At 40.5% G+C, this 12226-nt stretch overlaps 1 protein-coding gene across 1 annotated transcript; it reads right to left on the reverse strand.

Moving 5' to 3' along the window:
* Window positions 1-2025: 2025 nt before the first annotated feature.
* LOC147893232 (uncharacterized) lies at window positions 2026-11659 on the reverse strand. Its single transcript, XM_087385530.1, has 8 exons — window positions 11573-11659; window positions 11169-11370; window positions 10850-11080; window positions 10476-10753; window positions 10063-10371; window positions 3546-4088; window positions 3193-3340; window positions 2026-3091 (listed from the first exon to the last, which is right to left on the reverse strand). Exons 3-8 carry the CDS (start codon window positions 11004-11006, stop codon window positions 2205-2207), a joined length of 2322 nt encoding a protein of 773 aa, XP_087241656.1. The 5' UTR covers window positions 11007-11080; window positions 11169-11370; window positions 11573-11659; the 3' UTR covers window positions 2026-2204.
* Window positions 11660-12226: the final 567 nt, after the last annotated feature.

Consider the following 12226-nt stretch of genomic DNA (forward strand, 5'->3'; position numbering starts at 1 on the left):
TTTGGTAGCTATTGCACTTTAATTCATTGGGAGAATAGAGTAGGGCTTAATTCTAGTGTAGTGGTGGTATAGGAGCTGTTAGGGACTGTATCTATGTTCATTGTGACATGCTATGCCTAGGTTAAAGATGCAAGGGTATCACGATGGCCTTTATAATAGTTGGCATTAAGAGAATGTGGTAGCAATTGCACTTTGATTCATTGGAAGAATAGTGGGGCTTAATTCTACATACATATATGTATATATAATTAAGCCCCACTCTAATCACCACCAACAAGTAGGCCACAAAGGAGGACTGCTTCATATTAGTCAGCACCATCTTCTACAATTGTAAAAGGTCATAGTAACAGAATACCCATACTGACATCCACAATTAATAACGTCAATGGATTGTAGATAAAGAAAAGAAATTATCTACATGGATTTTGTTCGTGTCATTCCTATAGAAGAGTCTAGTGTCCACATTCAATTTCACAGTTAAGAGATATGATTGCAATGCAATAGACACTGTTAACCTTCACCATGTCTTTACGGTTGAATATTACCCCATTTCATGTTTCAACCTGAAGCTCCCATGAGATCACTTAAGATGCAATTCTAATGCAAACGTTGCAACCTCGGAAAAAATTAGAAGGTATACTACAATCTAATGAAATATCCTAGGGAAAACCTTAACTATTTTCCTCAAGGCTGTCTAAGTTATGCATACAGCTTTAGCTTATCCAACTAAGACTACAAGAGAGAACCTTGATAGGGAGTCAGGAAAACCTCTGTAATGTGCAATCAAAAAATGGAGGCAATGCTGCAGCATCTTTGAAGTATAATGGCAATCATTGAAGCAATCCACACTTGTGGATATCTTTATTTCCATGAAATGGATCGTGGCTGAAAGGCAATGCTGCAGCATCTTTTAAGTATAATGGCAATCATTGAAGCAATCCACACTTGTGCATATCTTTATTGCCATGAAATGGATCATAGCTGAAAGGCAAGCAATGGAATGTGCCAATGCCAACATACCAACATTGAAGAGGATTTTGCCATTGCAGTAATGCCAATAACAGTTTCTCATACAATAACTCCTAGTTATTGGAGGGGAACTTGGAATTTTCAACTTTTTAAGGGACTCTTGGCTGTATCCTAACAAGCTGAAGTTTTCCCTTCATGTGTCACATTGGGATTCAGGCCCTCCCCCATCCTCTTTAATTTACTCTCACGCTCTGCCCTCTGTCATAGCTCAGTTCTCAAATACTGCCATGCAGCCCCTCTAAGATACCATAGGATTGACAAGTAAATAATTACAATTTTCTCCTTTTGAAGTCATAGCCGCATGAAAGCATCTCTCCTAAGGAAAGCCCCCCCCCCCCCCCAAACAAAAAAAAAAAACAGGAAAGCTGCCCCCTCCTAGTTTTTACCAATTAAATTACATCTGAAATCCAACTTTCATAGCAATACCAACTCCACTGCCACAAGGTATGCCACAAGATATGCCACAAGGTAGCCAGATAACTCTTAGACTTGTAAAAAACAAACGCTCTTTTTGTTTTTTTTGAGTGAAATCTGTGCAAGTTTATATTACAATAAGCAGTTCTCAAAGAGAGATATCTGAAGATGTCAATGTAAGTCAAGTAAACAGAGGAACTTTGCACACACACACATAAAAATGGAGCAGTTTTTAATGTCTAATTATCGGAGCTAAGAAGCAATGGGAGAAAACTAGAGTTCGGGAAAATTAGCAAAATTCAGTACAACCAGAAGTAAAGCTGACCTGTATCACTTCAGCAAGTTGTCAAAACTGCCATTATTAAATATCTTGAAAAGTAACGTGAAAGGATGTTAGGTGAAAATTAAGCCTATATTCCTCTGATATAGCCAAATTGTGTATATAACCCTAGACTTGGCTGTGTATAACCCTAGACTTGGCCAGTTAAATCAGTTAAATCAGGTATGCCTATATTCCTCTGATATAGGCAAATTGTAGTTTGCTATATATAACCCTAGACTTGGCCAGTTAAATCAGGTATGTGACCAAAGAAATCCGTTCCACACAGTTCTTCCCGCAACCACATTTCAATAACTTCAGCGGCCCATCCATTGGCCCCCTTGAGTTGTACCAGGCCAGTGATGCCTATCAGAATAATATAATATACAAATACATTAGAAAAGGCGAAAGACCTTTCCACGATAAGATGGCATGTTATTTTCTATGATAAGATTAGCCTATATATACCTCGAAAAAGTTTCCAGGCACCTCCAGCTACCACCAGCCAAAAGATGGCCCAAGCTGCCCCTAGAAGAGCTATTGTTAAAAACCCCATGTTAGATCCCTCAGCAGTCCTCCTTTGTTCACTGAAGGATAAAGATCGGACAAAAGCCCCTCTCTTTTCCACATTGGAGGAGCCGCAGCTCATACAGGATGAAGCTGAGCCATTGTTCGCACAAGTACATGTTACAGCCCTGACACCAACACTGGTGGCCATGACACTTATTGATGCAACTCGACGAGCATCTTTTGGAGACAAATCTGCAGCTGAAGCTGGTAAAATTGGAAGTGATCCCAGAAAGCTTAAAACCCCACCAAAACCCTTGGCAGCCTGCTTACCTTGAAGAGTTTCCTCAGTACCCTCAGACTCATGACAGGTGTCTCCTGTCTTGACCTGCTCTGTCAATGCATGTTCTGAATCAGATGAGCTCCTGTCTTGTGATGCAGGCTGTACTTGTATTTGTGCAACCTCACCCCTCTTGGTACTTTTAACATTGATGGAATTCAATAAACTTTCCTGATCATCAATGTCTAATAAGTCCATATCTGAATTTTCATTTATTCCATCTGTGTCAAGAATATCTGAAAAATTTGACAACACATCAAAGTATTGCCCATTATGTGCGTTTGTGTCTGTGTCCAGATCCTCCAAAATTTCTTGCTGTGATATTCCCCTGTGCATATTTCTAGCAAAATATTCAACATCTTCCACATTGGCACCACGGGCATTCATTTGCTCAAAAAATTCCAAAACATCGTCATAGCCTGGCCCCCCATCCCCTCTGGTACTCTGAAGAGGGACTGCACCCAGCTCTGCATCATAGAGATCTGCATCCAAGCTCCACATGGCAAAGCATCAATAATCAACAACATTATTGCTGCCTGCGCAATGAGAATTTCAGGTACCCTAAAGGAGGGAGCTAGTATACCTGTGAAAGGAAAGAACTGTTCTAGTATGTTTTCACTAACAACTTGACAATGGGAATCTACACTGCAGGTAATGACTGATGCTTGCGTTTGCCTGGCCTGTGATAGGCCAACCTCAATAGAAGTGTTCAGAAATCTCCCTTCCATCACCTGGACAAGGTTACAGGTACTTATGTGTCATTTAAATGGCATGCCAATATGCATTCACAATATCCATGACAAACAGATATCCAACATAACAAGAAATCACAAACAGGGGGACATAGAAATCACAAACAGGGGACGTATAAATTAGCCTGAATAACAAAAATGCCATTAAAACGAATATAACAGTCAGCGGGCCTGCATAATTTACCTCTGGAACACGTCTCGCATCTTCCAGATGTGAATCTTGACCATGATCATGACCATTAATGGACAGACTCCCAGAAGATATCCAACCTCCGCAATTAGAAACAGACAATTCCTGCTGCTGATTTGCTTCAGTATGGCATTGCAATTGGGTATCAGTAAGCATGCAAGGAATTCTCTGTCCTGCAATATCACAGCTTTGGGGTCTTATCTCAATTCCAGCAGTATCCTCAGTTTCTAACTGCAAATCAGCCAACTCCAGATAGTCTCCAGATATGTATGGCTCCATTTGGGAAAACCCAGCATTTGAACCTAAATAGGAATTTTCCAGATCCCCTGTAGATGCATCTTGACCTAGGGCAGTAAGCTCGTATAGCTGGTTCAATATATCCGCTTCCTCCTCTCCAACCTCAAACCAGCGAGGGGGGCAATCTACTGAATTAGGTTCATCATAATACGGAATTCCCACTTTTTCAGATACCAAGGGATCTGTAAATTGCGTCAACCCTTTATTACCCTGTATTTCTGGAGCAGGCAGCTTCATAGACTGCAGCAAAAACAAATTCTTAGAACAGTAGAAAGACAAATGCGAGACCAGACTAAATCCTGTTTTATTTATCATCCAAATTAATGCATTTTCCTTTTCTCAAAAGCTCCCATAATGAGATTCCACAAAGCACATATTCCACATTCATTTCCAGGTGAGACTTTGGTTGTGCCAGCAATAAAACATGCATTACCACCACAAATAAACCACTCTCATAACAATCCTTATAGCACCAGAGAAACTTCATTTCACAACCTGTCAGAGCATGATTCATTTACCTAGATGAATCCGAGAACATTCCCAAACTCATCCTTAAAAAACACGACATAGTGCAGTTTCAATCTCATGATCACTCCGGAGGTGAAGGGCAGACTCAGCCATGACGAAGGCTAGCACTAAAGGAGAAGGCTAATCAAAAGGTAGTCCAAAATCTCTTCAATCAAGCTACAACTGCTTGTGAAGTCTAAACGTTTTCATTTTAGTCTCTCCCCAACGAGCATCTAAATCTAAATCTGCTGATAGGGCAACAAACCATTTAAGATAGAAAGAATTATCACAATACCAGAGCATGGTTCACTTGATAAACCTCACTAAACAAACTCAGAATGTGATAGCTACAAAAGAAAGAGGTATTGCAAACCTTCGTCCAGATACCCTGACGAAAAGCTTTTCATGCAACAAACCTGGGAAGGGATGGGGATGGGGATGGGGATCGAAATCGGAATGGGGACAGCAGAGGGCAAGACCAACGAGCAGATGCCATCAAACAGCAACCTAGGCATACCAACACGTACTTTACTGGCTTATCAGCTAACATTCATACCACCTGCGCTGTCATGGACATGCTGTCAAGATCTCCTCCACTCTCACAAGCCATCTCACCAGAGGGGTAGTTATAGAGGCATGGCAGCATCTAGAAACCCATGCACTTGTCCAAGGCAAAAGATTACTATGGCTAAAATATCCTCATCAACAAAAGATCACCAGGGCTACTAAGACTGCAGGCCAACATCAAGATACAAGGACATCCTCCGAAGACAAAAACACACTCTACAATCATTGATCCGCAGCATACATACAGAGATGCACCCAGATTGGATGCATCTCTCTACATTGTATAATGTCACTTGTACTAGATGGTAATGGCACACCTAAGCCAGCCTAAGTCACATTGTACACCACAGCTCAACAGACTTGTAGCTACTTGAAGCTTGCACTCTTTTGGTTAAGCTTCTTTCCAGTCTTTCATGCAGTGCCTCAGGCCATTTGGCAAAAAAAAAAGGGCTCTGACAACAGTCCTCACAATTAAGATATTGAATGTAGGTCTGTCTTTAGAAGGCTTCGGAAAAGTTGTTTCACTATGTCTCATCTAGAACAAAAAGTCCTATATAAAAAGGAAAACAAGGGATACATATGCCTAGAAATGAAAGGGAAAGGAGAAAATGTGTTTTTGGCAGGATGCTAGTTTGCCCTCCCCAATCCTAAAGCAAAATGCTTTCTTCATTTAGATAAAGGCATCAAAGAGAATCCCAGGCAAGGCGTAATTATTCTAGTAAAAGCCCCAGTGACAGAGTAAGGCAAATTCCAGGATTGTACTTTGTCTCATAGGCCTGCGAGGCCTCCTCCAAACGTTGATATGTCTCTCTCTCTCTCTCTCTCCCCCCCTCCTTTTTCTTATTTTCCACTTATTACTTACTTTTTGTTATCAACGTTTTTGCTGTTTATTTCAAAGCTTAGTAAGCACTAGGTTTACCCAAGAGATTCCGGAATCTTTTGAAACCGATGAGAACATAAGCATAGCTTTGCTAACTAAGTCTTTATATTTTTCAATTTTTCTCGTTTACTCATAATTGTGTTCAAGGTTGCTTACAAAGTCCTTCATTCCTTTGTTCTTTCGCTTGTTTTATGAAATTTTAATTTGTAGGATTGGATATTTTCTAGTCTCATGAAGATATATATATACATTTAATTTGTCTGACCGCAATTGATGTCAAGTTCATCATGCGCTTTCCTCATTGCAGTACGTTCTCTTGCCATAGTCCCTCTCGCAGCTTCACTTCAACGAACACCACCATCACATTATGCTTAATCAAAGCATGTAAAGTACATTGAGGAGTATGTTTTCTACACCATGTTCAATGCACACATACATACATACATACAAAAGAGCTACCTGAGAGTAGATGACCTCCAAAAATAGAATAAAACCTACGAACTTAAAAAAAAAGGCTTTGAAGCTCCCCCCTTTCTACATTCAAGGATCCTTAACATACCCAAAGCCGAAATTCCAAAAATATAACTACAACATAGAACAGAGCAGAGCTTCTTCATTACTTTTAATGTATTACAGCCCTTTCTAATAAGTTTAGGATTAAATTACTAAATAAAGAGATAAATGGTCTTACTTGTGCAAAGACAAGAGAACTATGGAATTGGGAAGTAATCACTCCATATTTAGCCATACCAGAGATCCGTAGGATATTCAACACAGCATACTCAGGTTATTATTGTTCAGCATAGATATCAACTTCTAAACTTAAAGAGCTAAGATCCAATAAAAACTTCCATTGGCTGAAAAATCTCGAGAATCAATCCCTCCACCAAAAGAATTTGGATCCTTGTACATAAAAGCTTTAAAGTTTGGAATGCATGAGGCAAATAAGTCCTCCATAATCTCCTAACCTGGCTAAGTTTATGAAGAACGATTGGACCAGTCTCACACGAGATCAATCGTTGCATAAATTCAAATCAAAAGGAGAAAGGTAGAAGTTTGCTAGGAAAACATCACAATTAGTGCCCCTCAGAATACCAATGCTATAATGGAATAAGGAGTTATGAACAGATTATCTAGAAGAAAGTTTAACCAACAAAGGACATCTTTAGCATCTACAACCTTTGTGCACTTCTATTTCAAGGTCTAATTTTTAGATTTCATCCGACATTGCAAAGCTGATTTCATCCGACATTGCAAAGCTGATTTCATCTAACATTGCAAAGCTGATTTTTCAACTCTTAGAATTTTGCATCTATCTTTTTCATATCTATAATTGAGAGTTCTGAAACAATCTTTCCACACATATCTTAGTAGAGAGTGTAGTAAAATCAATTGTTTCAAGCAAGATTGGAGTACACTTCTCTTCTACACTCCAAGAGCAGTCAAAAAACTTACGAATGATTTCTCTCCCACTAAATCATTGGAAATCCAACTTACATCTACTAGAACAAAAGCCTCTCTCAACAGGTTTCTCCAAAGTTCATGGGAAGTTGGTAATATGGCCTTTGAAGCAATAACTCAAACACTTAGAGACATCAATAAGAGAAAAGGCTTACAAGTCGCTCCAATGAATCTAGGTTTCTTATGATTTTAATGAAACTTCCAAGCACGAAAATAAGAAGACTTGGGTTGCAAATGAACCCAAAAGACATACAAAACTTCAAAATCAAACCCTTTTGAGGTCTTTGCACAGTTGAACTCTCCTAGTAGAGATTACAAATACAACTTTCTACAAGTGAAGACAACATTCTTTGAGCATTTGTCTACATAAGAAATCACAAACTTTTGCTGGAATTTACGCAAATGCTATCTCATCCTTCGAAGAGAGCTACCACTATCAGAGACAAAAACCCTTAGAAGAAGAAAATCAAAATTTTGTGCCTTTTAAGGAACACTCCCTTAGAAAGGCACAAGAAGGACATAAGTATCATCAATTACAACATGTTCTAAATGAACTATCAATGAAAGGAGAACTTTTCACACACACACACACACACATAGTAGAACAACAAGGGCTACTAAGAATGGCTAGCTTTCCATGCATTTCTACCAATGTCTCCATAGTTAAAGTCCTTTTGTCCAATGTTTTCACGTATTTCCAAGCAATCATAGGATACTTCCAAACTCCTCTAACCCAATGAGAAAGAGTACTTTAACTTGAGGTGACTTCAATATAGAACTTAAACATATCTTGTCAAGACTAGGAGGAGTAAATATAGTGTTCATAAGCTCATTTCTTAAAATGGGGGCCCTTTTAAGACCAAGAACATGAGACTTTATAAAATTCTCTAATATTATATCTTCCAAAAGCCACAAACATAAGTCGATCCAAGAACTGTAACCTTCTCTCAGAGTCTCTACAAGCAAAAATTCACATAGTAATCATAAGCTCGTTTCTTAAAATGGAAGCCCTTTTAAGACCAAGAACTTGAGACTTTCTAAAATTCTCTAATATTATATCTTCCAAAAACCTCCATAGAAAATTTACCCACAAACATAAGTCGATCAAAAACTGTAACCTTCTCTCAGAGTCTCTATAAGCGAAAGTTCTCCGATTTGAGAAGCAAGTAAAACCACAAGAAACTTGATGCATCGGTCTAGAAGTAGAAGCAATGTTTCCGATAGGAGAATCATAACAAACATGATGTATCGGTCTAGAAGCAGATGCAATGTTTCTAATATCATCATTATGGGAATGGGAGGAAGTAAACAAGAATCACTTTTGGCTTCCACACTTGCAGGCACCCATGCATGCATATGTGTGTCTCTCACAAAAAAAGTGTGTATATGTGTGTGTGTGTGTGTGTGTGTGTGTGTGTGTGTGTCTGTGTGTGAGAGAGAGACAGAGAGAAAGGGGGGGGGGGGGGGACTATGAACAAGCATTTGAGAAAGAGAGCTTGCATAGAAAGAATAAGGAGGGAAATATGAAGGTGGGAGAAGACAAGCAAACCACACCTGTCCAAAGAAGAGTTTCAGTTCTCAAGCACCCAAGTCTCAACAAGAAATTGAGGTACATAGTAGCAATGGCCTTAGATTAAGAGAAATCGTATTATGGGATTTCTCTTCGTCATAGTTACCAAGGAATGGCGTTCCGAAATCCGGAACGTCTAAAACGCCATTCTAAGAAGCAAGGCGGAACCAGAAGAGCCCCGGAACCTCCCCAAAAGACAATTTTTTTGCTCTTTGAAAGTTTCAAATGGGTATTTTAGAGCTTATATGGGATGTTTAAAGCTGTAAAATGTTATTATATACCTAGAAGAATCCAGGAACATTCCCAAACTCATCCTCTAAAAACACAACATAGTGCAGTTTCAATCTCATGATAGTCACAAGGTTGAAAACCATTAACTGTAAAATGTTAGTTTGTTTCATTTTCTAGCATAGTTTTATGTCATATGATCACAGTTTTATGTCATATGATCACGTGTCGTGTATGACATGGCATTCCAATTCCAGTTCCCTTTTTTCCCCTTCCTGGAAGGTTCTTATTCGGACACCCAAATTTCCGGAACGTTCCCGTTCCTAGGTAACTATGCTCTTTGTTGAAGAATGCTAATGTGCAAATTCCAGGAAAAAGTGAGTCCTTGAAACCATGAAAATCTTGTTAAGCTTGTTGAGCATTACGTGGCTTTCAGCAGCCACTGAACCCACAAGAATTACTCTGCCCCTATTTTGAGTCTTTACACTTATGGGCACTGCTTATCCAAACTATGAGATGAGCACACAAGCTACAAAGAAAATATGCATCACTAAGAACTTAAGAAGCATACATTACTGCATAAACACACATGACCATCCGCTTTATATACCTTTTTAAGACTAGAATAAGTCCAATCATACAAATTTAGAATTTCTGTTGTTCTAAAGACCATCCGTAGTCGCAGAATCCTGCTGGATAGCCCCTGAACAAGAAGGCTACCCGAAACTAGGCCACGTTCTCTTCAGCAAATCTACAATTGCTCGTGAAAATAACATTCTGTCATTTTGGCTCGCATTTTGGTCTCACCTAAACCAAAAATTCTAAGCAAAACGCTTGGAAGAAATAGCTAGGCAACGAACTATCAAAATATCAACCAACCATAGCTTGAACATAAATTACGTTGAATTTGCATGTCACTCATAGTGGGGACCAGAGACCTTCAAGTCATATTACAAAACTTTCTTTAGTATAACCATACCATCAAAAAAAGCATCACATACCTGGGTGACATCTGGCTCCAAAGACTCTCCAGATATAACTGCCGGTTTTAGGTCTGCATATTCCCTATCTGCAGCATTGGCTGTCATCTCATCTGCTGCAGTATTGACACATTCTCCCGGAATTTCAACAGACTGCAGCATTGTTGCACCTAAGCCAGCTTCTCCCCAGGTTGAAGAAGTACTAACGCCATCACCTTCCGCTGGTGTTGAGGGCTCCCAGTCTTCTTCTTCAACAGGTGCACCATATTGCTCTCCATTTTTAGGGCCAGGCCCACTCTTTTTAAAAAGTCGACATAGCACAAAGCCATTCTGCAGTCAGACATCAGTCTTCAGTCTCATTTTACAGACATAAATTGAAAAAAGCACACAGGCCGGAGGCGACTCACTGTAGAAAAGGGCCAAGGGGAATTCACCTGTGACGCCTGTATTCTCCCACATTCCCCTTCATCAAGCCGATACTCATGCATGACCCAATTAGTCCGCTCCCCTTTCGGAGCTCGTCCTTTGTAATACACCAATGTTTTCTTCATCCCTACACTTCTGGAGCCTGAGGAAACTGACCTATCTTTTCCCGTCGCCTTCCAATAACCAGCACCTGTTGCCCTATTATTACGAGAACCATTTGGATATTTCCTATCTCTAGGACTATAAAAATACCATTCCAAGTCCCTTGTCTGAAGAGAAGACAAATCTGCAATCACAAGTGAAAGAGAGGATGCCTCAATTGCGAATAGAATAACAAACAAGATATTACAGCAGACCATAACTCGGCAGTTATTTGGCATACCAGGTAGATCCCAAGGCTCGAATTTGTACAAATCGACCTCTGCTATGACTTCATACTCAACTCTGCGGCCACAAACTTTCCGCTTTAAATAATATAAAATAAGCTCCTGGTCGGTCGGATGAAACCTAAAGCCAGGTGGAAGCGGAAACTTCCCCATGAACAAACACACTTCAAATCGTACAGGAGGACCTTTGGACGTTGCCACGAGGTGCCCCAAGAACGTCCAAGATCCTGCTTCACAAGATCGATCTCTGCAAGGTCAGGGCCGTTCTACCTACTGTCTAGAACAGCCCATGCTTACTGATGTATTGCCACTTACAGTTCGCTTCTCTCGATGAAACCTTTGCACGGCGAAAGGTGTGGAAGAACACCCAGAAAAACAAAATTGCTGCTCGTTCCGAATCGTTCCTCCTGCAGGATAACCGCTGCCTACATTCCGACGCTTCTCTGGCATTTGCAGTGCAGGAAGGACGAATCCCCCCAAGTGGAAGGAGAGGAAAGCCCTCCCGGGAACAACAGACCTGAATCTCAGGAAGGAGACAAGGAATCGACGAAAGATATCAACACAAAAGGCGCAAATGATGCAAAAAGGAGAATGAAAGGCAGAAGAAGACAGAAACAGCGACAGAAACAGTAAAAGCGACAGAAATTCGAGCTGAAAAACGAGGAAAGGAAAGCAAAACGCGTGAATCAAGACCAAGAAGAAGAGGGAAGACTACCTACCTGGAAGGCGGGTGGAAGATACGGCGATGGCAAAATGGCTATGGCGATGATGAGACCAGAATGGAGAGGAAGAAGCCTGGAAATAGGCTTACGTTCCCCTAAGCCTTCCTGGTCGGCGCTTTGACCCTCCACTTTACCACACCCTTCACCAAGTCAACCCTAGTTACCTGTGTCAGGGTCATCTCAGGATCATCTCGTCACTCTGTATCAAGCAAGCTTCATAGGCCCGCGGAAGACCTCCAAAAGGAATGCTGAAGGAGCGTTGTCTCACGTTGACCAATCAAAGTCGCGGGCCCGGATGCTCAAAGGAAAAAAAGTTGTCCGATGTAAGAAGGCCGCCCAAGCAAAGGATTTCTAAAAATTTTGAATCGCAAAAGGATTTTATTGGGTAAATTAAATGCTCAATTGTCTTTTATGTCTTTTCCGCCAACACTTGAATCTATTCTCTCTCTCTCTCTCTCTCTCTCTCTCTCTCTCTCTTTTCTGGTCATGTCCTCCTTTTTCAAAATCTCGAGGCCTTCCGTCGGCCTAGTCTGAACCGGGCCATAGACCATTTGGTCTCTCCAAACCTCCTAAGTGTGCGTTCCCCCTTCTCCCATCCTTGACACATATGCATGTGCACATGTCATCGGCAAGCGTCCTCCTTTTGCAGAT

Source organism: Dipteris shenzhenensis, chromosome 15 (genome assembly GCF_047967505.1).
Source record: "Dipteris shenzhenensis isolate YYH24624 ecotype China chromosome 15, Dip_SZ_1.0, whole genome shotgun sequence".
Taxonomy (NCBI): domain Eukaryota; kingdom Viridiplantae; phylum Streptophyta; class Polypodiopsida; order Gleicheniales; family Dipteridaceae; genus Dipteris; species Dipteris shenzhenensis.

Bases quoted from the DNA above. Each gene is read 5' to 3' on its own strand.
- LOC147893232 (XM_087385530.1), bottom strand. From the start codon at position 11,006: ATGGGGAAGTTTCCGCTTCCACCTGGCTTTAGGTTTCATCCGACCGAC. The intron at 10,754-10,849 runs GTATGCCAAATA...TTGTGATTGCAG, and splicing joins CGAGCCTTGGGATCTACCTG to ATTTGTCTTCTCTTCAGACA. The intron at 4,089-10,062 runs GTATGTGATGCT...TTTTTGCTGCAG, and splicing joins TGGAGCCAGATGTCACCCAG to TCTATGAAGCTGCCTGCTCC.